The following is a 27,152-nucleotide window of genomic DNA, read 5'->3' as shown; positions in this document are numbered from 1 at the left end:
ATTTAAAGCATGAATTATGACTAAGCACAGATACAGGCTGGGTAATGAGTGGATTGAGAACAGTCCTGGGGAGAAGGACTCGGGCATGTTGGTGGATAATAAGAACAAAATGACCCAACAGTGTGTGTTTGCAGCCCAAAAAGCCAACCAGACTTTGGGCTGCATTATAGGAAGTGTGGTCAGTAGGTCACGGGAGGTGATTCTGTCCCTCTACTCTGCCCTCATGAGCCCCCACCTGGAATACTGTGGCCAGCTCTGGAGCCCCCAATAAAAGAAGGATATAGAACTGTTAGAATGAGTCTAGAGGAGGGCTACCAAGATGATCAGAGGGCTGGAACACCTCTCCTATGAGGACAGGCTGAGACAGTTGGGGTTGTTCAGCCTGGAAAAGAGAAGGCTCCAGGGAGACCTTATAGTGGCCTTCCAGTACCTGAAGGGCACCTACAAGAAGGCTGGGGAGGGACTTTTTACAAGGGACTGTAATGATAGGATAAGGGGTAATGGGTGGAAGCTGAGGGAGGGGAGGTTTAGATTAAATATAAGGAAGAAGTTTTTTACTGTGAGGGTGGTGAGGCACTGGAACAGGTTGCCAAGAAGGTTGTGGCTGCACCATCCCTGGCAGTGTTCAAGGCCAGGTTTGATGGAGCCTTGAGCAACCTGGGCTAGTGGAAGGTGTCCCTGCCCATGGCAGGGGGGTTGGAACTAGACTATCTTTGAGGTCCCTTCCAACCCAAACCATTCTATGATTCTATGAGATGATTCTATGCTATATAGTTTACCATTCCAGAGGACACCTCTTCCTTGTCTGATCACAACAGTTGTTTGATGATGGTCAGGGAAGTAAGTTCATGGAACTCTTTCAGTAAAATACTCCAGGAAACCAGCAAAAAACAACCAGCATTTTAAATTCTGTTAGGAGACACTATGCTTTAGAACTATGTTGTTCTGTTCAAATACTACACGGATCAAACAGTAATGAAAAATAACCATGTTCCAATTTTTTGAAAATTGTAAAGACTGTCCTTGTAAAATGCTGATCTTTCTCAGATTTACATGTGATGATGAAATAAAGACAAGAGATGGAGTCAATGACTTCGCAAAGATTTTTTAATTAATTTTTCTATATACTGTAGTTTGGCTCTGTTTTAAAATTTATGTGTATCATATTGCTGGAACTACGAACTGTGCTGCAAAACCCAAGTTTGCTCATAGTGGTCCAATCCTGAAAGGTGTATTGAACCTAAAATTCAGAGTTCCCAGAACCTTGCAGAAGGTATCAAAAATCCAAACTGTTCCAGTAAATGGAACTTGATTTTAAGATGTTTGATGTTTTAGCTTTAAATTCCATGCTGTAGGCTGCATCAGCACCATGACAGCTTTACACATGACCAGTGATAGAAACTGAGCACCTACTAGATACCAATTTGAAAAAATCAGTAATGCTTGAACGGTGTCTTCAGGTGCTTGAATGGGTAAATAGACACTCTGAAAACACTGAGACTTTAAATAATTTGCATTAAAAAGAAGTGGGGTTTAGAATGTATTTGTAATATCCAAGATTTATTTCTTTACTGTTAAGGCACCATGGAACTACTAGTGGTTGTTCAGTAAGTTTCCACAAGCCCCACTTGTAACATCCATCCCCTCTTTACTGCTGTCAGTACTTTCCTTTTCCTTAACTAGTTCCCTCCAGTTACACAGAATTATTTGAATGATAGAATCAATTGCTATTCTTTTAAGTCAGCATTGACCCTGTAACAAAAACAAGAACTTGCAACTGCCATATTAATGAGTACATTTTCCATTATGAGGTCCCTGTCTAGCTTCCTCCTTTTCTGTTTCAGAGGAAATTTTACATCTGTTCTCTCTTCTGACAGGCTACACAAAGGAGAGGAGGTAGGTCAAAAAACTGGAATAAGGGAAAAATATGGAAACTATGCAGGAAAAAAAGCAGCTATAGCGAGTTATACTGTGTTTCAGGGGGCACTAAAAATTCCTTAAGCCATGTTCTGATGAACAGTCCAAAATCTTAAACCTCCTTTTTCCAGTTACATCTGCTGAAAACTGGAACCAGAAATGCAGGGGTTAAATGGTGAAGGAGCAGGTACAGCTGAGACCATGCAACCCATCAGCAAATGCTGATACCCTCCTATCTATATAAGAGGACAATCCTGCTAGTAGTAAGTCATATAGCTTTTTCTATAAGGTTAGAGATTTTGGTATTTGGATTTGTTTTGCTCTACAATGGTAAGAATTTTCATTTAGAGGTGTTTGTTCTCTTAATCTGCTGAGATGTCTAATTTAATAAGAGGTTTTATTCCCTTTTGCTTTGAGAGCAGTAGAATGGAGAGCTTGTCTAACAACAGCTAGTGTATTTATCTTTCTGCTGAGAAAACAACTACTGATGATTGATGGTTTAACTTTTCTATGAAGTGGAGGTGGGGGGAAACAACTGTGAGGGAGCTGAGTGGTAAGAACTGGGTTACCTGGTTAAACTGTAGTAATTTGACTTTAACACAAAAATGTCTTGTGCATGGAAGCTATTTTGTATATAGTGTTCTTCAGCTTGGAATATATTTTAAAAACAGAAAAGGCCAGTTATCAAACAGTTTTCTTGGTGTAAATACAAAATAAGCAAAGGGAGCAAAGAGAGATGCTGCCCTGTAATTCTTTGTCACTGCAACTTGGAGATTCTTCTTTTGCTGTTTGTTGTAAAGGGTGGTGTTAATGATAAACTTAAGACAGTTGTTGGCCTCTAAACTGGAAAAGTCATCTCTCTGGACATGAAGACTTGCATCTATGTAATGCTTCAAAGAGACTCTTTATGAGCTCTCTTGGCTTTTTCTGTGGTACTGCTTAGTTGATTGGGGATTTTTTGTTGGTTGGTGACTGGTTTTTTAATGCTTTTTTTTTGTTTTTTCTTGATGTTTCTTGCTGGGATATTTTCTTGGGGGAGGGGGGGCGGTGTATTTTCTTTAAAGCTATCTTGGTTAGCTGCTACTAATAACTTCTGAGGAGTCCCCAGGAAAGGATACTACATCAACTTCCAATATAACAGCAAAGCCTGTGTAGTTTTTGCCAACATATTATGAAAAAAATGCTTAAAGCTTGTATAGTGCTGTTAATAAAGCTCGTGGCTCGCAAGAGTGGCGTACTACAGTGGGTAGGTGGTGAAATGCAGTTTTGGTATACTTGTGAGTATCCCTAAGAGCTGTGGGTGTTTGGCTTGTGAAAAGTAGTACATCCCAACAAAGCTTACAAAGCTTACCTTTACAAAACCCCAACAAGAAACAGGGAGAATTAGTTAAAGATAAAATCCTATTGTGGAAGAAGCCCTCACTATCTTTTGGGGCTATTAACCTGTTTTCATATTTCATTGTTGATACTACAGATGTCTAAATTAATCATATATTGTATTTTATACAGCTGCACAAAAAGTTGCAGGCCCTAGAGACCTAAAGGTACATAAGAAATATGTTGGCTCCTTAAAGGGGAGGAAGTATGTCAGTCTCTTCTCATGGTATGAAAGCCAGGTCTTCTAGGGGTACTGTACTTGCAGCTTCCCAGTGGAGTCTGTAGTAGCTGGGTTACTGCCCTAAGGTCAGATTCAGCCCTGATGTGAAAGGAGCAGCAAGCCTGAGACTTCAGCTGCTCCGCATCAAGGCGGGATGCTGGGCTTCGCCTTCTCCCGCTACCATCCTCATGAGAAAGAGGGTTGTTTTCTGACACTGGGTGTAAGACTGCCTTAGACAATGCCACTGTCTTTGAATATGCTATAACCATGGGGGAGGGCTTTAGATATGTTTCCCTGCTGTGGCACTTGTTTATGGTAGCTTATAGTATCAAGAGAGATGAATGGGATCTCAGAAAACAGAGTTGGATGCATTGTCAGTGCTACCTACATGGTGCAAAGATGCAGCATAGCAATCCCAGGTGAGCATCATACTTGACTGGTTCCAGAACTGGAAAGAATAGAGCCGTGTCAGCACAGTGTTGCACCTGAATTAGTCATGCTTGTAGACAGAAAGCTAACTTATTTGGGAACAGACTGTGCTAATGCTACACAGCTCTAGGCACTGAAGCTGTTAGCTGGGAATGGCATAGTGAGAATATGCCGGGTTCTGTGTTACTAGCTAGGCAAAGTCTACAGCAGAAGTCTGCTGTACTGTTGCACTAGAAGCCATATGGAGTGGAAACATCCGAGCAGGTCTGAGGGAAGAGCCTTAAATATCAACACAAGTCCAAAGTCAATGTATTACTTTAGCGCTGCCTCTAAGATTTATGCTAAACCCATCTTTTGTTCCTTTTAATGTTTTGTGGTTGCCAGGGTGTCCAGAAAAAAGCAAGAAATGTTCCTTACAGAAGCTGCTAAATATGATTGCATTGTTCACCCTAAACCCTAATCCTCAGATTTAGGGGCTCTCACAGCAGTAATGACTACAAAAGTTATTATTTGAGTGGTTTATCTGAAAATGTAAACTACTACCTCTCAGGATGTTAAAATATGAAAACGGATTTACCCTGTTTGTAAAGGAGTCTTACCAGTCAGTCAGCTACAGCCATGGTCCAAATATAAATAGATATAAATACATGTATGGTCTAAAGACCAGATAATAGAAATTTGATCAATTCACTCAATTTCCAACCCTGAAGAAAAAGGAGAGAAGGAACCCTACTGAGTTGCTTGCCTCCTGACTCACTCTAGCCTAAGCCAAAATGACTCAGAGCCACTATTTTCCCACCCCCTCACCCCATTATCTGTTGGGGGAGGAAACAAAGGCATATGTACTAGATGAAAGGTTAATGTCATCAGTCAACACTTAGTGAATACATATTGTTCCATTATTTGTATTGATTGTCACCTTCACATCTGGTGACAGCAAAATGTGAATTCCTCTGTATGTTAGGAAACTGTCCCATGAAAATGGGGTTCTGAAACTAAAGACAGAGATAGTGTGCATAAATATAAGTAAATATGAAAGATATGACAGTCTTAGAAGTTGTTAATGGTAAACCAATATATGCAGGGCCTGTCTTGGTGGTAAACATGTTTATCAAATGATTCTTCTTTTGTATTAAAAATGTAAAGCCTCACCACAGAGTTTCTACTAAGAAGATATTGATTAAAATAACTTGCTGTTAACTACCTTTATTTTTATGTATCAAAGGTTTTTTTTATTTACTGCTTCCAGTGGCACCCATCTGACTTTATAGATTTTTATCTTCCTTACCTGTATGCTGTATTTTGTACATATGCAGGCAAAGGTTTAAGGTGAAAAGCTACAGATGAAGAGAAGCACAATACCCATAAATAACGTAAGAACATAACTGGAAAAATGAATCTTGTGTCTAGATTGCCTGGCTCAGAAAACTATCCTACTAGAAATAAAATTGCATTAGATCTACTAACTCAATGGTTCTACTTTTGTTGGGGGAAACGTGTTTTTTAGATAGGTGTTCACATTAGCAGCCCTTTAGAAGTAGATTCTTACAGGAAGATACTTAACTTCCTGGGATAATATATTCAGCTAAACTGTGCCTCACTGCTGCCCTGAACATACGTAGCTGTGCTTCCAAGTAAACTAGGCAACTTATAGCATTAGGTCTATGGCTACCAGTGAAATTTAATTGGTAGGTATGGCAAACGGTCCTACATAAATTGTGGTTCTCTACAATCACAGGACTAACAAGTAATTTAAATGCAGAATAGCATAGATATAAGGGTTAGTTTTCCAAGCACTAATTTATGTGATCAGAATGGTTTTCCCTATTTGCTTGCAGTAAAATACTGTTGCCACCTTAAAATTATAGCCTACTACTAGGTGCCAGATCTAAATAAAGGGCAGTTCAAAATGCTGTATTACAGGAGTACCAAGCTGTGAGTTTACATTCTTGTCAAGAGCAGTTACTGCAAGGCTTGCTGAATTGATGCCAAAATAATATTAATCACTACACTAAAATGTATATTTAACTTCAAGTCCTTCACAGCAAGACTACTGTGTATGTTCACCCGTGTTCTGTTTTAAACATTCACAATACAAAGCAACTTCAAGTCACCAGGATTTCTCAGGAAATATGTCCTGCAGTATCCTGGTAAGTTTTCTTCCAGTGACATGACTTTTCTTCCCCCTCCTCCTACTGTATTTTCTTCTTTCATTCATTCTGATGTGTATATAGCCTACCTAGCAGAATTTCGAGGGGAGCTGGCAGGGATCCAGGACAACCTGTCAGCACAGGCAGCACTGAGGTGGTGACTCAGCAGAGGCACTGTGTGTCTTTGCAGTCTGCTGCAGCACTGCTCACTCCCAACCCTCCTGGAAGCAAATCTTATCTTTGACATTGAATGTGTCCACAGTTCCTGATCATTCTTATTTTGATGGAAGGGAGGATGTGTCCTCCTCTGAACCTGAAAACATGGAGCTAATAACACAAGGAACAGAGGCTCTGTGTGATCTGAGGATTATTTAGGGCTTAACATGAGAAGGGAGCTGGCAATTTTGTAAAGCAAATCATTAAGAACTAGACCTTCACTTAAATTGCAGTGTTAAAACTATTAAAACCAGCATATTTTTACTGCATTTGTGTCATGCTGCACTCTGTACAACCCCAACATGCCAGCTGACATGCACAAAAATCCAACATTTGCTACATGCAGTAGGATTATTTAGAATAAGATTAAATTGTCTGGTGTTCAGAAACAAGCTGTCTAATTTTAAAGGAGTTCTACTGAATGCTACAAAAGGACATCAGCGTGGTCAATCATGGATTAAGGTTTTTTTTTGTTTTCCTTCTTCAAACTGCTTTTTAAATGACAAGAATTTAAATGGCTCCCTCTTGTGGCAAGAAAAATGCAGTATTCTGTTACTTGGCAAAAACTAGCCCTTGAACAGCAATTAGAATGCGTATGAATTTATACTGCATAGTCTAGTCATCAGTATGTTGTGGTGACTAATGAGGAGACTGCACACACCTATCCCTTACTGCTTAGGTACTCTTGAAGCTACCTAAGCATTAAACTTACCTTTCAGTTGTGTATGCTGAAGGGTAGGGAAGAATAGATTTGTGAACCATATGGATTGCACCCTATCCAACTTGCTAATGCTGACTAGACTATATTGCCTCAGATGTCTGTCCTTAAATATAAATCTCTGGAACATCTCAGCACATAGTAAATGGATAGCACAACTTAATTTATTTCTGATGTTTTTCACATGTGAGCAAATCTGAACCTTGTAAGGGGTGGGAGGAAAGCAATCAACTCTGGTGGAAAGCTATGAGCATAAATGAGTCAGTGAATGGCAGTGAGGAAGCATAAAGTGGATCTCAGCAACCCTGCAAGTCATCTTTCCTTCTTTCTATCTACCAGCTGATAAAGCTTTCATTTAGGCTTTTAACTTGTGAAAGCTTTCTTAACAACAATTAATAGCTATAAACCTCTGAAATTAAAAACTGATTTTGTCATAGCATGGAGCGTACTTTAACTCTGGATATTAAGCAATAATATTGGAAATGGACATAAAGGAAAAAGTCTCATAAGACACCAAGGTCTGGGTGAGTTCAGGGGGCAAATTAAATGCATACACAGGAAGCTTCTACCATAGCTTTAGAGAAAGCAGGTCTCAAAAGCTTTGTTTCAAGACAACAGACTCCAGTTCCATGGTTTCTCATAAAATCTGTTACTGCGTAGTTATGAATTAAAAAAAAGCTAAGTGCACTGCAGAATAGGACTAATCATACTGATGGTTTTAGAGCTTGGTAAAGCTACTTTGCAGATTAATCTCTTGAGATAATCTCTGTTTATGCTGATTCAGAAGTCTGATGGTACAGACACAGGAGGCTATGTTTACCAGTTTGAAGGAGGGGCCTTTAAAATATAATATTGTAAACTGTTTTACTCACTTATCCTTTGTAAAGTCTTCCATTTTACAGCCTCACAGGTTGTTAACAGAATGCATGACAATACAAGTATCTGTATCAAATTAGGTAGGCTTTTCAAATCTAGGACTTCAGAAGTGAGAATAAATTATTTGGAAGTAGATATATATGGGTGGAGTTACCACTTGTTCAGAGAGGAAAAAATTACTATGGTGCACTGACTAATCATGCACTATCTTATAGGGTTTTTTTAAGGGCTTAGATTGTGGGGTACCACTATACATTTCCACACTTCAGAGAAGAACTGACGAGGATAGACTTAACCAATGAGTAACTGAAAGGGTATATCAAACCTAAAGTGTGTACTGAAGTTCAAAACTGCTGTTCTGAAAACATCTTATCAGCTGCCACCTGGGACTAAATACATTTAGCCTCAAAAATACCCCTTTTATCTATCCAGCCACACAAAGTTTGTTTTCTGAACATAACCAGCATCATGATCTTAATGGAACCAAGCTAGTTGCCTCATATTTCAAGCCTGAGGGGATAGGATGAGGCAACTGGGCATTTCATTACCTATTTCTCTTGAGGTACTCATTACAAAATTGTTTGGAAGAGAACTATAAAAGGATTGTAAGTGGCACTATATACACATAAAAATATTTTTTTAAAGTACATTTTATGTTAAGTATGGCCAAACACTGCTACTCTTAACCAATAATCTAGCAGCTGGGGTACCTGCCTGGGAAGTGTGGGAGTTTCTCAGAGAGGATTTAGTATCTTCCCTCCTGGATTCTGTGTCTGTCTCATGGGTTATCGCCAAACTGCAGGCTACTCCAGAAAAGAGGTGCTCTCGGAGACTTTCAGTTTATGTGGAGAAAAGAATAAAAAAGTCAACAGATCAATAAAGCTCACAACAGATGTATCTTCAGTGAAGCAGTAGACCCTCCAAGCTAGGCTTTTAGGTCCTAGCACTAATACTAACAGCAAGCCAAGGTAGGAGTATTTTTCTAATTAACTCACATTTTTCCAGCATAGCTTTGCATTGTGAGATTTTTGGTATCCCTGAAATGGGGTCACCACAAGTTTATTTCATGCTTCTATTACTTCTCTCAATGCTATAATGCAAAATATTATAAGAGGCAAAATCACCATGTCTTCAAAGTTTTTCACCTGTAAAAAGATTCTGTTTTCTTTCTTCTTGACATAGAATAAAGGTAGAAGCTTTCATGCTGACTTCATTCATTTGTTTTGTAGCAGAAGACTAGTGTGGCAGGAATACACTCTTGAGACTCTAGGCTAAGTAGTGAGGCACACTTGGGTTCTCCCATGTCACTTTTGCATTCCCCTTAGTAAAACTCTAACAGGGGAACTGAAAATGGTTATGCAAAGGGTTTCTTTCAGGAAACAATGAGAGGAGAAGAGGGCATGATAAGCATCTGCAAAGATATAGGTTTGGAGGTGAGGTGGATTCCTTAATTAGCTTCACTTTGCAATAGGAAAAAAGCTTATCCTTAAATAATAACGGGTGACAGAATTTAGCATTTGTTAGCTTTAATAACGAAATGGGAAATATTGCTGCCTTTGTCACTGAATCAATTTGCTGTGTGAGGCTGGAATTTGGGTAAACTAAGCTACTGTATGTAAAGGATACTTGTGGAGGGGGTGGGGCAGGTGTGTCTTTATTCTAAAGACACCCTGAACACTTTCCACCAAGCTACAGAGGAAAATGTCATTCCTTCAGGTGCCATTTTGTCTAGCCTCCACCGTGGTTAAGGTTTGGTATACTAGAAATTATGGAGTGAGACTAATATTAGAAAGCGTTTTCCAAAGAAACCTCAGAGCAGTACTTTTCAGGAAGAAAATTAGGTTTGTGGTTTCTTAGTGAGCTTTTTTACCTCGCTTCTGCTTAACCTCAGGTGATGAAACTTATTCATTCGTTAAGGATTGAATTTGAAATTTAATATTCTTTCCTTGTGTGTGCAGGATTTTAGTAAGCAATTTAAGATGCATGTTGATTTAAACCACAGGTTTTTTCAGCTGAAGACTTTGTCACAGATTGTCCTGCATCTATATATCTACCCATGGTTTCTATGAAGTGCCTAGCTGTTTTTACATACAGGAAATAACATCATTAGTCAGGATCAAGTTCCTGTGACAGTGTGTGTAACTCTTAATAGTGAATGCTGTAGACAGACTTAAAATTATCAAGTCTTTTGTGTTAGTCACATAACTGTCAATGTCATAGATATTTGCTGCAGTGCCTTTCTTATTCCTAAACTAATAATCTATACCACAGCAAATATTTACACCTTTAATGGATTGCAAGATAAAAATACCCAGTGGAATTTTGCCATATATGCATTTTTGCATACCATAAAGAACTCCTGTAGGTAAATTGCATTATGCTTATTTAAATAAACCCACTGCAATCTGACTTACTGAAAAAAGCAAAGGTTTATATATAACCAGCTTCCCACTGCCGCCTCCTGTGCTACTGGTTTTCTAGGTCTTTTTCTACGCAAAGCATTTCAGCAATATCCTTAAATGAGTGGATGTTGCATAATATGATTATGTATTTTCCTAAACCGAGGAATGTGTCCCACTTGCTACATATTACACGCTGCTGCCTTGATTCTTTCATTGGAAATTATGTGATGACACTTCTATATTCCTGGCAGCTGTCAAACGCTAAAGCAGAGAGGCTTAGGGGATTGGTTTCTTCTCCTTTTTCTGTGTACTGAAAACTAGTATTGCATCTTCTCTATCTTATGCCTTTAGCTCTAAAGGGGAAGATTACCGTTGGTTCAGGGAATCTTGTTTTCTCTCTCATTCCAATATATTGCCCTAACTTGTATTACAGGAATCTGCAGGTACGTGTAATTAGAAAAATCAGCCTCGATACAGGCCGCCGTGAGGTGAGCTAAGCCACCACTGAGGAACCATGGCTCTGAACTTCCCCACTCCATCTCTAGCCCCCGGCTCCAGCCGCAGATGCGTTTGCAACCGCGGGTTACCTGCGGCCGTTCTGTTCCCCGCTCAGCCGCTCGCTCTGGCGGGGGGGGCTCGCACAGCCTGCAGCCTGCGCCCCCTCTAATCCCCCTTCTCCTGCCAGCCAGCTCCGGAGCTGAGGCGCAGATACCAAACGGCCCGCCGTCCCCGCCAAAGCGCTTATTCACCTTGCAGCAAGGTGCCGCGCGGGGCGGGAAGGCGCTGCGGCTCCTGCCGCCGGGCGCGGGGACAGGGCGGCCTGCGCGGCCGCTCCCCCCCCCCGGCAGTGAGGCCGCTGCTGCCCCCTCCGGCGGCGGCCGCGGCGCGAGGGCGGCGTGGGCGTGCCCGGCCAAGGCGCACGCGCGGAGGCGCGGCGCGCGACCTCGGACGCGGCGGGCGGGGCGGGCGCGATGCGGCCGGCGGGAGCATGACAGGTGGCGGGAAGCGGAGGCCGCGCGGCGCGGCCGGCCCGGCCGGCGAGCAGGTGGCCGTTAGCGGGCGCGCGCGGGGCGGGCGGGTCGCCGCGCCTGAGGGGGCCGAGCCTGCCGGCGGGACGCGGGGTGCCGGGGGCGGGCAGCCGCGGCCTGAGGCAGTCCCGGGCCGGGGGGCGAGCTCCGAGGGCCGCGGTCGTGGGGCCGTAGGCCTGGATGGGCGCGGATGCCTTGTCGTGGCGCTGGGCCTCCGCCTCCTCGCCCCTCGTTCTGGTTTGCTCCGAGGAAAGCCCTCGGGCCCCTCGTTCTCCGACGCGGGAGCCTCCTCTCCTCTCCACCCGGGCTTCTCCCGGGTGACCGCCGCGGCTCAGGTGGGCTGTAAACAGCAGCGCCCCAGCCTCCTCATCCTCCCGCGACGGCTGCGGCTAGGAGCGGGCACTCCTGGTGTGCCTAAGTACCTGATGGCGGCCCACTTAAGAGGTGAAGTGCCTGCCTCACTGCACTGTCCTCACAAGAGAAAAGAAACCTTGTTTTTTTTAAAAAAAAATTGCTATTCTTTAAAACGGGTGTAATGATTCCTGCCGATTCTTGGAGCCTTACATGGGAACGAGGTGGTTGCAGTTACCCTTAAGCGGTGTGCATGCTTGAATGTAGCCTGTTTCAGTTCATGTTACGTGATTTTTTTTTTTTTTCTAAATAACTTAAACTTTAGGCTACTTTTAAAATGTTGTGCTGTAAACTGCACCAGTTCAGATGTTGAATAGACAAGTAGTTCAGATAGCAGAGACTTAGAGGATTTTTGTTACATCATTTAACCAGACATGACAAAATAATATCCCTACATCCAACTGTCTGGAAAACACAGGTCTCATGGATGCAAGCTGCTGTGTGATTGGAAATTGGCATTTTAAAATAATGCGGAACTTGGATTAAATTTTGGGATTACTTAGTTCTTTGCTTGATGAAGTAATAAAAGCGCTTGTGTTGGTTATAGTGAGACATTAATATTGAAGTAGCACTTTACTATTTCATACATGTTTAGCACATATCTCAGATAATGCAGTTTAAAGCGATTCTGGCCAAAAGAGGTACTCTAATCAGTATATATGCTGGTTTAAGTAACAAGCACGATTTAATGGTTTTAATCATTGTTCCTCCGTCAATACAGATGCTTTGTAAAATCATTCAGTAGGACTGACAGAAAGCAGCTAAATGAACTTTGGTTCTACTTTTTCTTATCTGCAGTGTGAAAAAAATGGAGGTGTCAAGAAGAGAAGGTCAGATCAGGCAGATATCCCCGACAGTCTTCGTCAAGAAGCAGAAACATGCTATCGTCTTAAACTGCCTGAAGACTTCTATCAGTTTTGGAAGTTTTGTGAGGAACTAGATCCTGAGAAACCAAGTGGTGGGTTTTAAAGTATTTTTTGTCTTTTCTAACTTTCACTTTCAAAAACTGCCTGAAGGGAGGCAGAGGGAAGGTGGTCAGATGTGTTGTAATGTGCTTCAGTTTACAGCTAAGATGCAGGATATCTACATGAGCGTAAACAGGAATACTGGAGATCATCACAAAGATGTCAGTACACTTTAAGCTTTCCAAAATACAGTTACTTAAATTATGTAATGCAAAGGGAATAAACGTTGTCTATATCTGCCTTTCTTGCAAGTACATGTGAAATGTTTAGTATGGAACTGAAGTTTCCTTATATCAATCCAGGTTTCAATTTCCCCAGATGTATTATATAATAGAATGTGGCATCCCTGAGTGCTCTAGAAATGACAGTTTTTTAGAATCATAGAATGGTTTGGGTTGGAAGGGGCTTTTAAAGGTCAGGTAATCCAACCCTTCTGTGATGAGCAGGGACATCTTCAACTAGATCAGGTTGCTCAGAGCCCTGTCTAACCTGGCCTTTAATGTTTCCAGGGAGGAGGCATCCACAGCTTCTCTGGGAAACCTGTTCCAGTGTTTCATCACCCTCATTGTAAAAAATGTCTTCCTTATATCCACTCTAAATCTACTGTATTTTTAGTTTTAAAAAATTTACCCCTTGTCCTATCACAACAGGCCCTACTAAAAAGTCTGTCCCCATCTTATAAGCCCCCTTTAGGTTTTGGAAGGCTGCTGTAAGGTCTCCCTGGAGCTGCCTTTTCTCTCGGCTGAACAACCCCAACTCTCTCAGCCTGTCCTCATAGGGGAGGTGCTCCAGCCCCCTGATCATCTTTGTGGCCTCCTCTGGATCCACTTGAGCAGGTCCATGTCCATCTTATGTTGGGGGCCCCAGAGCTGGACACAGCACTGCAGGTGGGGTCTCAGGAGAGCAGAGCAGAGGGGGAGAATTCCCTCCCTCGACCTGCTGGCCACACTTTTTGATGCAGCCCAGGACACAGTTGGCTTTCTGGGCTGCAAGTACATGTTGCCAGCTCATGTCCAGCTTTTCATCCACCGGTACCCCCAAGTCTTTCTCCACAGGGCTGCTCTCAATCCACTCCTCCTCCCAGCCCGTGTTGATACTGGGGGTTGCCAGGACCCATGTGCAGGTCCTTGCACTTGACCTTGTCAAACCTTGTGAGGTTCACCTGGGCCCTCTTCTTGAGTTTGTCCAGGTCCCTCTAAATGGCACCCTTTCCCTCAGGCGTGTCAACTGCACCATGCAGGTTGGCGTCAGCAAACTTGCTGAGGGTGCACTCGATCCCACTATCCATATTATTGATGAAGATACTAAACAGTACTGGTCCCAGTAGGGCCACCTGAGGGACACAGCTTGTCACTGATCTCCATTCAGACATTGAACTGTTGACTGCTACTTAGGAGGACTGCAATAAGATAACTCTTGAATGATAGCTGTCTGAATAAAAGAATGCCTCAGCTTTCATTGTCTTGTAAACAGTATTTGGATTTATGGAAGCTTTTGGTACTTGAGTGACATGGGAAATTCTTGGTTTAGATATGCATCCACCTGGTTTAGATATGCATCCACCAGAAAGTAAACCTGTTCATGCTTGGCTTTTTAGATGCACTTGTGTCAAGTGTTGGACTTACGCTGGTTGGACCATATGATATTCTTGCTGGAAAACACAAAAAAGCAAAATCAACAGACCTGGACTTCAATCTTCATTGGAGATTTTTCTATGATCCCCCAGAATTCCAGACTATACTTGTTGGGGATAGCAAAACACAGTATCACATGGGATATTTCAGGTATTTTATTTAATACATGCTCTTGCTGGACTGTAACTATGTGTAGCTTTTTCTCCCCTTTTTTTTTTTTTCACAAGATAGGATTTGAGAATTGTGTGCTATCACCAAAAAAGAATCTTTCTCTAATAGTATTAACACATGGGTTGATATCTTTTTCACAGAAAAATCACAGATACTGAAGACTAGATTTAAATACTTAGTAAACTACCTCCCCCAACCCTCCAGGGCACCTTCACTTATTAATTAATTAACTTTTTCTGTGATACTTAAAAGAAAAAGTCAAGTCTTATGAAATAAAGGGAACATGTGTTTGGTCTATATGTATTGATACAAGCTCCTTTCAAAGCTACGCTGCTAGATTTTAGACCTTTACATCTAAGGGTGTTTTTTAGTTTTCTGAAGGAGATGGCAGCATGGTGAAGAGGGGAATTAATTTGAAATAAGAGAAATGGACACAGCTTCACTATTTGTGTGTACTTTTTCATAAATAGGGATGTGCCAGATGAGCTTCCAGTCTGGGTTGGTGCAAATGAAGCTAAGAAGGGCTGTGCGATTTCACAAGTTGGTGATAATGTCTTTGCCGCAGTCAAGTAAGGTTCATATTTACTTTTATTTATGAAGAGTAGAGTAGAAGAGAAACTATTAATTGGGAAACATGATGTGGAATAATGCAGCTAACTTGTGTATCTTTCTCAAGAAACCCTCTACTTCTGCTCCTGCAGGCAGTTTTAAGGTACTCTCAGAAGTCTTAAGAGGCTTCTTGGTAGTGTTTTCCTGTTAGAAGTGAAATAGATAAGTGTTAATTATCTCATCCTCAAAATACATTGGCAGAGAAATGTTCTATAGGAAAAAAAATGCCCACTGGGTGTGTTAAAATACTTCATAAGTACAGAAAGGGCATCTCAAACAGTGGTGAGAAAAATCTGCATATTGTACTAAATGAGTAGAGTCTAGCTCGTGGTCTTGCCTACATAAACAAAAATAATGTATTTTTATGATGAGTAACTACAAGAAGTACCATTTCTGACCTGGGGCAGGATAACATTTATATGGACATGTAATTCAGTATGATTCATGCAGCTTTACATAGTCCTGCATCATGAATGAAAACAACAGGTTTCATCACCTGTCGATTAAAAATGGAAAGCTCTCTGTGGACAGATGTGTGTCAGTAAGTAAAAGCATACCTTCTGCAAAAGACTTCTTGTGTAGTGCAGAGTTAAACAAGGACATTTGTTTTGAAAGCACCATGATGAAACTCACCAATGTATTTATTGTGCATGACTTGGATGACAAATAGTTTATATGGCACTGGAGCAGCAAACTGAGTTAAGATAGAAAGATGAGCAGCTACCGAGTCTGGGAGAATTTTCAGCACCTGCAGGTTGTATTAACTGGATTGTAATGCAAGTACAGATAGGAAATGCCAAAGTACTGTCTGTGCCAAATTTCTTTTCTTTATTGTTAAGAGGCTTGCATTCCCTGTCTATGTGTATAAATAAACCCATGACTGCTAATCGTTATAAGATGTGGAGGTTTAGTGATTAGAAGGCTATTCACTTGTTTGTGTTCTGTTAAGCTCTCTTAAGACATGTTTCTTCTGTTTGCAGACTTTTTTTGTCAAAAAAACTTAAGGAAGTGACTGATAAAAAGAAAAATGCTATTTTGAAAGACATAGATGAAAAACTAACAAGAACAGCAAAAGAACTGGGTTATTCTCTGGAACAAAAAACCATGAAGATGAAACAGAGAGATAAGAAAGTATGACTTTCCTGATCCACTGGAGAGAACTAAGTTCTGTTAAACTTTTTTAATTTACTTGCCTGTTTCTTTTATTTTTTGTTTTTCCTCCTTCTAGTCAGTAGGGAAAATTAATACAAGTGTGTTCCAAATAATGGGATTAAATCAAAATACTTTAGTCTTGTAAACCATAGTTCAGCATTCAATTAAAGAAAAAAAAAAAGCAGTAAGGGAAATAGTCTAAAAAGTAAACCAAATGGGGGGCATGGAAAAAACGGCTTCAAAGTGAAGATTCATGTAAAAAGTTGGGTTGGATCTATTGGAAACAGAACCATTAAGGACGATATGGATTAGTAAGAGGTATGTGAAAACCCTCTATCAAATTATTATGGTAAGAGGTGACTAAACAAATGTAGTACAGTTCTACACAAGTGACAAACTTCCTAGGTTTTGGAACTTGACTGCAATGGAGTTTCAAGTTATTTTAAAATGCAGTACTTAAAAGTAACTGCTATATAATTTGAAACTATAGTAAGTTGATGTCCTGGAGCCTGGACACTATATTAAGGTTGACTACCAGCAGTCAGATGCTAATGATGTTCAGTGAGGTGAGTGATTCTGTGTCACAGAACTGACTTACAGTGCTGTATCCAATTTCCTTTCTTTTTATTTAGGTGGTGACCAAAGCATTTCATGGAGCAGGCCTAGTTGTTCCTGTAGACAAAAATGATGTCGGATACAGAGAACTTCCTGAAACAAATGGTAAATCTCTTGTTTGTCATATTCTTGTGCTTTATTTAAGTAAACAACCTTCAGTCACACAGCTACTCTGCAAAACCCAAACTGCATTTATATTTCCTACTTGAAGAATATGAGAAGTAGGAGTAAAAGACAGAAATCTTAACCATCACACTTGAGCTCAAAGTATTTTCTTTAAATGAACCAGATGAGAATCTGTGAGACATGCTAAATCTGAAATAATTCCTGAAGTAGTACTTTAGACAACCTTCTCTTTTGTATTGGCACAGCCATGCAGGAGGTAGGCCCAAAAAAATGATTTCAGGGACTTGTGAGTTTTTCTTATCCCCCTCCCTCTTCTCCCAGTGTTGTTCTGACCAGAATCAGTTCCCTGATGCAAGTTAACCACATAAATGCTTGTCTCTGTATGGGGAGCAGACATGGATGGGCACGGGGCACAAATGAGCAGCAGAGCAAAAGGGGAGGCTTTTTCACCAGTTTTTCATTTAGTCTTAATCTTCACTTAAGTGTGACACACAGGTATGTTTTGGCCACATGTTTTTGCCACTTCTGTGCAGTATTAAATTTCTTTATTTAAATATCTAAATTTCTGCTTTTCTTTTTGCAGCTAATCTTAAAAAAATTTGTAAGGCCATTGTTGATGCTCCTACTGATGATGAGAGACTGAAGGCCTTTGCCCCCATTCAAGAGATGCTGACCTTTGTTCAGTTTGCTAATGATGAGTGTGACTATGGAATGGGGTATGAACTGGGCATGGACCTGTTTTGCTATGGATCCCACGTGAGTACTACAACAATCATACTTCACAAAATTGTGCATGACTTTATGCATGGACCAGAAGTTGTCCTGTGTTGTTGATCTTTAGTCCCAAGTCTATCACATAATTATCCCTAGGAATCATGAAAGTCTACAAGAATATTCTTAATTCACGAAGGCTGTTAAAAAGTCACACTTAAAAATAAGGTGACTTACTTAGTAGCGCTTAATCACACATGAAGATTCTACTTAACAGTTTTTGTTCTGTATTAGCCACTGCCCCACTGATGAAAAGGGTCGTGTCTATAATAAATCTATGGCTAGGAGAGAACATAAAAAGAAGCTTTAACACCAATGGAATATGAATGGATGATCATAGAAACACCCCTGTAAAATAGCTTCCTTTAGTAAAAACATTACTGGCTATGGGGTGCCCCAAAGTATCGTGTAGAGAGATAAAAATCTTGCAGTGCTAAATGTAGGCCCCAAAAAGTTTGTGTTAAACACTAGTTAAAATACTTGGCCACTGAAACAAATGAAAATTCACTGCTCTTTCCATACACTGTTAAATTACTAATGTGTTTCTTGGATTTCCTGCCCTGCACTCTTAAGTTCCCTACAGCATCTGAGAATGTGTTGTGTTTTCCTCTGATACCCTGATTATTTAGGGCTGACCCTTCCTTTGGTGACTACTGCCTCAGCTGCTTAATTCTTTCTACATCCATGTGGAAGGGCAGTGAAGGAAACAGTTCCAGTTGGCTGAGTGGGTGGGGGCAAACACCCATCTTTCAGGCTATGTGCTTCTCAGCACGAGATTAACTCCTGCAGTGACACTAAGTCTTTAAAACACCATGACATGTCCTGATACCTATCTTATGCAGCAGTTTGGAACAGCTTTGATTTAGCAGCTGTTTTCTAAAAACAGAAACCCTGTTTCATTTTGTAGTTTAGTAAACAGAAGGGAAAAACAGTGGCTTTGCACATAAAAAACACCATGGTTGGCTCCCAGCGTTTTTGCCTGTCCATAAATACTTGGAGGTGCTTTCTGGTTCTGGCTGGAGCCTGGCTGTCCTCTTGCTTGGAGCCAGGAAAAACACAGACACTTTATCTGTAGCTCAAGACATGGGAAAGGGCTTCAACTCCCTTCAGAGGTGAGGTAGAGGGAGGTCACAGGTACAGTGATCATCGCAAATGCTTAATAAGCTCTGACTTTACTATACATTTGAAGCACTTAAACGGTTACTGTAAGTACTGTCATAATCCCCTCCAGCGGCGGAGCGTGGCAGGACAGGGGCCTTCAGCTGCCCTAGCCCTACCAGCGGTTTCCGTCTCCCTGCCAAAGCGGCAGATTCCGGGTTCAGGGGACCCGGCCTGGCCTGGCCTGGCCGTGGGGGGCGCGGCAGGCGGAGCCCAGCCGGGGCGGGCGCTGCCCGCACTTCAGGTGTCAGAGCCCGGAGCAGAAACAAAGCCCCTGCCGCCCGCGGGGCCGCTTGCGTGTTCCCTCTCGCCCCGTGCAGTACTTCCACAAGACGGTGGGCCACCTGCTGCCCCTGGCGTACACCCTGCTGAGGAGGGACCTCTTCGCCGAGATCATCGAGTCGCACCTGGCCCGCCGGCGGGAGGAGGAGGTGGACCAGCTCCGGCGCTGAGCCCCCGGCGGCGGCCGCCCCGTCTTCTCGGGCGCGGGCTTTGCTTCGGCTTCCGCGGGTGTTGGTGCTTCTGTCGGTTCCGCCCGCGGGCGGCCCCGCCGTCAGTAAAGCTTTTCTACGGAAGGAGCCGCCTCCGCGTGCTGCCTGCTCGCGCGCCGCCGGGGGGCGGGGGCGGTGAGGGGCGTCACGTGCCGCCACTGCGGCACCCGGCGGGCGGAAGTCACTGCGCGTGGCGCCGCGGGGGGGCGGGCGGGGCCGCCCCTAGGCCACGCCCCCGGGGCCGCCGCTTCGCCGGCAGGGGGCGGCGGCGGGGCCCGCCGCGAGCGCGGTGGCTGCCGGGTCGCGCGGCGGGGCCCGGGACTGCGCCCGCCGCCGCCGCCGCCGCCGCCTGCTGCCCCCGCTCAGGGCGGCTGCACTGGGGGGGGGCGGCGCCGGGCTGATCTCTGTTTCCCAGCCTGACGCTCGGCCGCGGCAGGTGCGTGTTACCAGCCGCCAGGGAAGCCAGAAAGGGCAGGCTGCTATCTTACATTCCTCAGAGACGCTGCAGGCCCTGGGGAAGTGATTCAGTCACGGGCTTCTCTGGTGCAGCTCAGTCACAACCAGCTGCTTATTCACACCTACCAAACCCCATTTCCTTCCTCTTGGTAATTTTTTGCTGCCATTAGGCATTTCGTCAGTTCTGTCCCACCGCGTAGGTAAAAAACTCGGTTACAGCAGCATTCCTTTTTGCATTATAACTAAGCACTAAATCTGGCCTCAAGCTGCTGGATGAGGCTCAATTAACAGGAAACAAATAGGATTAAAAAACCAGATATCTGCCATTACAAGATAAATTAGAAATTCCACTGCAGTTGCTACCTATTAGTGAGATGGAGTTATGCCCTGTATTCACTAATCTGATCTTCTAAAATAGAATCAAAGTGATTTTCTACAAGATGCAAATTAATTGTTTTCAAGTTCATTGGTCCACTGCTCTGTTTTATTGTTATTACACCTAGAGTTTTATTCTCAGGCAAGGGCCTGAAATAACAGTCCAGAAACAAGTGGAAAATAACACCTGCTCTTACTCAACAGACCTGCCACCCTACAGTGACTTGTCTTCTCTTCTAGCAGTTTCCATCATTACTAATAACAGTAGTACAACTAATGAAGATTATAGGCCACTGGGCACCATGCTCAAATTTCAAAGTTTCCCTCCTTTTTGGCAGATGATTGTACCACCAATGATCCCTTCCACAATAAACTAATACATAATTCACAATGTAGGTTCAAGTGCTGCAAAAGTGTATCTTGAGTTTTAAATGACAAAGGTAATCATCATATGCCACATACTTTTGTAAATTTGATAACCCCATCCCCTTCAGTATATAAATATTCCATTTATTCAAATATAAGCACAAGCATACATGGACTACTTTATGCTTTAAAAATTTTGGTCTCATTTCCCCCTTACTTTTTAGGTTCCAAGCAGAAGAGACCTTCATATTAATGTATTAAATTAAAAAATTAAATTCATATTAAAGTATTCACCTTTTGCATTGGTATTTAAATATGAACTTAAATCTGCAAAAATTGAGATCTTGGTATGAAATTTCCAGTCTTGTCTATTAACCTCTTATTGAGAAGGAAAGTGTTACACCAATGAAAAAGTACATCATTAAATTGGGGACAGAATTTTTAGTAGGGCCTCTAGTGATAGGACAAGGGGTAATGGTTTTAAACTGAAAGAGGGTAGATTTAGATTAGATATAAGGAAGAAATTATTTCCTGTGAGGGTGGTGAAGCACTGGCACCGGTTTCCCAGAGAAGCTGTGGCTGCCCCCTCCCTGGCAGTGTTCAAGGCCAGGCTGGACGGGGCTTTGGGCAACCTGGGCTAGTGGAAGGTGTCCCTGCCCACGGCAGGGGGGTTGGAACTAGATGATCTTTAAAGGTCCCTTCCAACCCAAACCATTCTATAAACAGTTACGGAATGAACTATTCTATCACCAGATGTCTAAATAACTTTTTTTTAAACCAGAGGTACTACAAATTTAGTGTGTAGAAACTACATCATTCTGGCTTTCAGACAGTAAAATCATAATCTACTTTTAACTCTCTTCAATCAGGAAGCCACCTATTCTATAATTAAAACAATTTTTTTAATGTCATTTTTTGGGGAAAAAAGCCCACCTCCTACTGATCTGTGTGGGTTGATCAGGCTACTGGGTTGTAGCCAAGTATTAGGCAATACAAAGCCTGCATCTCCTAAAATTCATTATTTGTTACCTGCTTACTAGTTTTGTCTGTAAAATTCCTAGCTTTTTGTTTTCTCTCGGGGAAAATAAACTTAAAAATCAACACAAATACTGTTTGTGAAAACAAGTAGAAAACATGACAGAACAATAAATGGTCATACAGAAGTTTTTAATGTTTGATTAAATCATCACAGTAATTAGAATTTTTACTGTAATGATATGCAGCTCTACCACACTATTATAAATAAAAACATTAAGATCAATATTAAATACAGCTCTAGGCAACATCACAGATTAACAAAGAATGCATTCTTCATGAACCAGTAACTGAATGGTTTAAAAAAAAAAATAATGCTGACACTTTTCCCCCTCCCATCCATCACATTTTTTTTTTTCAAATTATTGAGTAAGGCGCTGGAAGTTTTACTTTAAAAAATTTTTGTTGCACAGCACAGGCACACATACTTTGTCATCAGAACCTCTAATGTATATTTACCAGAAGACATTTTAAATGTCAACAGGGAAAGCTTAGCAGGTAAGAGCAGAGTTGCACAATTTATATGCAGCACTCAGGATCCATACTGAAAATATAAAACACAGCAGGCATGTGAACTGTCATTCAGACAATACAGTCTGTAGAATGAGGTGCAAGTTAATACAGTACACACAGCAGCGTTTTATGAGAACATGAGACATGGCAGAGGTTTCAAACTGATTTAAAGCAATTTTCATACGTGTAGTGCATTTATATTCTTTCACTGTAGAAAAAAATTATATCACACAAATTGCCATCACAGACAGCTTCCAGAGCTGCCTTCTCTAAATGGGCCGAATCCTGCTCTTTGTGAAGTTCTTCTGTAAAGCTTCTTCAGGCTTACACAATTGAAATTTTGTACCACAAAACTGCACAGTTTTGAACCACTAGCACTGACTTCATGTGGAAGAACAGAGCTAGTTGCTGCCACACTCCCATTTTAACACAGCTTGATTCCCTGTTTCAGTTCCAAACCTGTTTTTAATACAGGGGCCGATCACCATGTGCCCACTGGCACATTTTGCTTTCTACTGGGTCCAGCTGCTCCAAGAAATGAGATGATGAGATGTAGATGGCAGTTTTATACTCAGAAAAATCAGTAAAAATTCAGCAGCACACTTAAGCACAGGCATTATTTTGGAGTTTACCAAAAGTATCAGAATTTCAGTCCAGTATGTCATTGTACTGAAGACAAAATTATACTGAGTACTTTGTGAAGAAAGACATTTGAGGTAACTGTGATGAATGCCTTAGAGATACCTAGGACTATTATTTTAGAGTTTTACCAGTTAAATATTTGCAGTCTTGTGGGCATAACTGTTAAAAGAAAGTTTACCTTACCCCCTATTATAAAGCATGATTTTTGTCAGGTGGATTTCTTAACTTTTTTCCTCCCTACTTTAGGCTTTTAGTATGTTGCCTTTCTTCCTCTGTATGTATTTGTGGTGGTGGTGGCTTGATAAAATAAAACAAATTAATTTAGTGAGTGGAAAGAAAAAAGTAAAGAAGTTAGGGATCTGTCACTTCACCTGCTAGCGTGTGTTGCTGCTGAATTTTAAAATCCTGCCAAAGTTTCAAGTACTGGATTTGATTCTGCCCTGCTGCTCATCTTCTGTGGCTACATATCATTTATGCTTCTAAATACTTGGAAAAAGAAAGAAAAGAGTCAAAAGCAATCTACTAATTTTAGTTGCTTTCTTCCTATTATTTTTAAAACCCTGCAGTTTTTTAAATAAAATTTTATTATTACTGTTCCAGTTATCTGCTAGTAAAGGAAAAAAGAAATCTCAAGGTAACGGCAGTGAGTGAAAGTTACATTTGAAAATTATCTTATATGCATGTTGGATCATAAAGAAACCATTTTGTTTAAACCCTTCATCTAGTTGTAAACATTTGCTAATCCTCCATTACTTGCAGAGGATTATGAATTATTCTATAAAATCACATTAAAAAGGTAATTAGTTATGTGAGATATTATCAACTGATTCATATTTAATAGATTTTTTTAATCCATACAAATATAAATAAAGAATGGTAAAACCTCAAGAAAAATAATATACATTTAGTGCAAGTTATGAGTTACATTTCTTCCTACCATGTCAGCAGTGGAACACCTTTTGTGGAGAAGAAAAAATAAAAATGACCGTTCTCAAATTTTACAGGGGGGGAAAAAAGATCTCCAGTGTTGTAGCATGCAGTTTTTACCAGATACACGTATACAGAATTGTTCCAGCTCTTAACTAGTAGAATAGCAGTATTTTTCCTTATACTGCACAACATTGGTATATATCATAGTGTTTTCAATAATACAAAAATTGCATAAGACCAAGTCACATTATTGATATTTTCTGCAGCAAAAACAGCATTTTCCTTTGAAACACTAGTTTCATCTGGTTTTAATTTTTCTCGTATCACACCAGTACATGGGTTGAAAGAAGTCTCGCACGGTTCTTGCGAGGTATTACCTGTTCAATCTGTTTTTGTCGCAGTGGATCTGTACTGCCCCAAGCATTTCATGATGTACAAACTTACACGTTTAATGGCACAAGAAAAACCTCCCTTCTTGTGATTGAACCTCAGTAACTCACAGTACATCTCAATATGAGAAACAACTGCTTCAAAAGGGCACACCAATTTTAAAGAGGCTTTGTTACGGCTCAGGAGAGAGAGAAATAAAGCTCTTCTGGAATGTAGAAAGGTGACGTGTAATAATTAATACGTTTCATGAGTTAACACAACAGTTTTCAATGGTAAAAAGGGCAAGACCTTTCAGTCTCCATAAGATGGCTCAATTCAGAACGATCCCTCCAGAAACAGGGACTAATAACACATCTCTTCAATGCTGAAGTACCAGGCTGGGGCTGGAGAATTGCACGGCTCACCCACTGCACTATCATGGCAGACCTGACGTCTCGGGACGCATCCAGTGCAGGCCAGCGGCTCTCCCTTCCCACGCTCCCATCAGCCTTCCTCCTTGCCACATATTCCCCCAGACCAACTCCTGATTTCCAGCAGCACTGTTACGCAAAAACCCAGCTCTCGTCTCTGATTTTAGTAGTATCCCCCAGCCTAAAGTGTTGTGCTATTCAACAAATGAACCTCCTCTTCCGTTTCCTCTCTCTCCTCAGCTATGGGTTTCAGTTGAACATTATTGAGGCGGGGTCTTGGTTTGCCGTCTGGGCCATATGACGGAGGATATCTTTTTTTGTTATAATGCCAAGGAGGCGCCTGAAAAGGATAAATGGAAGACCAACATTAATCCAAGCAGGAAAATAGTAAAGCAGAACAAATCTGTAGCCAAGTCCTTTTTGTTGACAGGAATAGAGCAAAAGTAAACAGCCTGATTTTCTTATTTACACAAAAAACATTTTATTAATCAAAATATTGAGGAACCACCCATTTGTTAAAAGACAGCAATGCTGAGACACTATATCACATGGTCTCTGACAGCTGTAGTCCATTTTAATAAAATACAAGTAATACAAGTAGAGCCCATGACATTTTTTACTTAACTTTTTGTTTCTACAAAAATGAAATTTTGATTAGCGTATGCCAACAAAAAAGTAACAAAGAGGGACAAAGAAAAAAAGAGGTATGAGAAAGAAGTGATATTGATCCCATTTCATAAGGGAAGCATGTTCCAACCTAGCCATCAGAAGTGATGTACTGTTTGATGGCCCAAAATCCTAACAGCAAATCAAACTCCCCTTCCCTCCATTTTTACATCATAGGGATCCTTCCAGTCTGACACACTGGCTCAGGCTGAATGTATTCATAGGAGCACACTGTATTATTGGCCATGAAACTCTTATAGAATGAACAATAGTTAACTAGTTTTTGGAGTTCACAGCTTTAGAAAATGAAGTGTGAATAATATAATAAAAATTTAATTTTCCAATTTAGATACTGTGCTCTTATGACAGGATCTTCATGGCTTTTAAAATTATAACTCTGCAAAATATCAAAAAGGGTGAGACTGTCCAAAAGGATAATATCACAGGAGAAGCAAAGAGCAGAATGAATGAGCTGCTGCCCTTGTTATTCTGGTTAGTACATTTCGTTTTGTCTTATTAAAGGACGCATGAAATACTTGTGAAATATTAGCATAAAATGAGAACATAATTAGCATGTTTTGCACATAAGCAGCTAAACTTGGTGGGTATGTTTAGTAGAGATGTAACTAGCAACCCATGTCCAAATTAAGACAAAGTCCACCATCCATCTAAGGTTAGTTCACAACATCATGGTTAAAACAGCATCTAGAGTCTGAATTCAACAGTCACGGTAGTAGCATGCCACTTAGTGGCTTAGGTTATCACTGAACATTTTATAAAGGAGCACATAAATTGCTGTAGGTAACAGCAGAATCACAGGACTTTGCATAAAATTACAGGACTTCACTAAAAGTAAGAGTACTTCTAAAAAATCATGTTGATAAAGGGGGATTACAGGGAAGACATAACGCTGCAATACTTAAAAACATGCATGGCTTTGCTTCTCAGAGATGTGATACATACTTAGCTATTTAACAGCTATTTAAAGCTGTCAAGATCAGAAAAAGAAATTGGCATATACAAAAATTTAATTGGCATTAGGCAGGGAAAAAGTATTCCTAGCTGTGTGCTTTCCCACCTGGGGAAATCAGCAGATCAACTAGATGGATTTATGTGATCTCAAGAACAAAAATATCAGAAAGCCCATTGTTTACTTTCCTTTAATGTTGTGACTAACAGTATGTCCACATTAGCAGCTTAATTTCTGAAGGATTTTGTACATATTGTTTTATGGTTTAATACAAATTTTTAGCATAAGATGATTTATTGTTCAGCCGATGTCATAAAAGCCCTGAACAGTTCACAAGTTTCATGCTTCCTGACTTCTAATGTGTCTAATTATGAGATCTGATATATCTAATCACCAAGGGTTCGACGTGCTGCTTTAGTTGCTCGAGATGCTCTAATATGTTCTTCTTTGTGATGATCCCCAAGACAATCCTGAAACAGATCATGTTATGCTAATAACTGTGTGTGAAATCAAATGGAAAAAAAGTTCTAATCATAATGAAAAAGGATTAGAGCAAAACTAAAAAAAAAACCAAAAAAAAAACGGTTGCAGGAAAGCTAATGAGATAATTAAATGAAAAATTATTTGAAAGTCAGTACCCTTTCCCAAAAATTGCCTTTTTTCTTTTTCTCCCAAAATGCTGAACACAAATGGATCTTCAGCCACCCCAGAGCAGTATGTTTCTCATATCAAATACACATCAGGGAAGCATACTTCATCCCTTCTCCCCAAATTCACATCTCTTCAGGTTTTAGAGGCACTGAAACTGAAATCCACTTTATTTCCTTTCATGGTTATTTCTCCTCACACATACAGATAATTATTCACAAGCTACAGTAGATGAACAAAGTAATAATTGTGTAAAGTCATAGCGACTGAGATTTGAAACTGCACTATAGAGCAGAGTTATCTGGTGTCCCTAGA

General features: G+C 41.1%; 2 protein-coding genes across 5 annotated transcripts in view; one reads left to right on the top strand and one right to left on the bottom strand.

Annotated features, from left to right (window-relative positions):
• The first annotated feature begins 11,233 nt into the window (after nucleotides 1-11,233).
• On the top strand, nucleotides 11,234-19,545 carry HPF1 (histone PARylation factor 1). The gene is made up of 8 exons (XM_074904071.1): nucleotides 11,234-11,350; nucleotides 12,543-12,702; nucleotides 14,307-14,493; nucleotides 14,985-15,083; nucleotides 16,104-16,254; nucleotides 16,908-16,995; nucleotides 17,600-17,772; nucleotides 19,266-19,545. Exons 1-8 carry the CDS (start codon nucleotides 11,294-11,296, stop codon nucleotides 19,395-19,397), a joined length of 1,047 nt encoding a protein of 348 aa, XP_074760172.1. The 5' UTR covers nucleotides 11,234-11,293; the 3' UTR covers nucleotides 19,398-19,545.
• Nucleotides 19,546-21,783: 2,238 nt separating this feature from the next.
• CLCN3 (chloride voltage-gated channel 3) overlaps nucleotides 21,784-27,152 on the bottom strand; it is a 74,201-nt gene continuing 68,832 nt past the window's right edge. For 2 of the 4 annotated variants that reach the window (XM_074905757.1, XM_074905758.1), the window contains 2 exons: nucleotides 26,584-26,659; nucleotides 21,784-24,893 (listed from right to left, as the gene is read on the bottom strand). In XM_074905757.1, the coding sequence (XP_074761858.1) occupies nucleotides 24,735-24,893; nucleotides 26,584-26,659 (235 nt within the window). In that variant the 3' untranslated portion in view covers nucleotides 21,784-24,734. The remainder of the gene's footprint in view (nucleotides 24,894-26,583; nucleotides 26,660-27,152) is intronic. The other 2 variants (XM_074905759.1, XM_074905760.1) reach the window with 1 other exon arrangement.

Source organism: Athene noctua, chromosome 4 (assembly GCF_965140245.1).
Source record: "Athene noctua chromosome 4, bAthNoc1.hap1.1, whole genome shotgun sequence".
NCBI lineage: Eukaryota > Metazoa > Chordata > Aves > Strigiformes > Strigidae > Athene > Athene noctua.
This window is presented reverse-complemented; position numbering and strand designations above follow the sequence as displayed.

Excerpts from the sequence above, each read along its gene's own strand:
- HPF1 (XM_074904071.1), top strand. The coding sequence starts at position 11,294 with ATGACAGGTGGCGGGAAGCGGAGGCCGCGCGGCGCGGCCGGCCCGGCC. Across the intron at positions 14,494-14,984 it reads TATCACATGGGATATTTCAG|GGATGTGCCAGATGAGCTTC; the intron begins GTATTTTATTTA and ends TTTCATAAATAG. Across the intron at positions 15,084-16,103 it reads AATGTCTTTGCCGCAGTCAA|ACTTTTTTTGTCAAAAAAAC; the intron begins GTAAGGTTCATA and ends TTCTGTTTGCAG.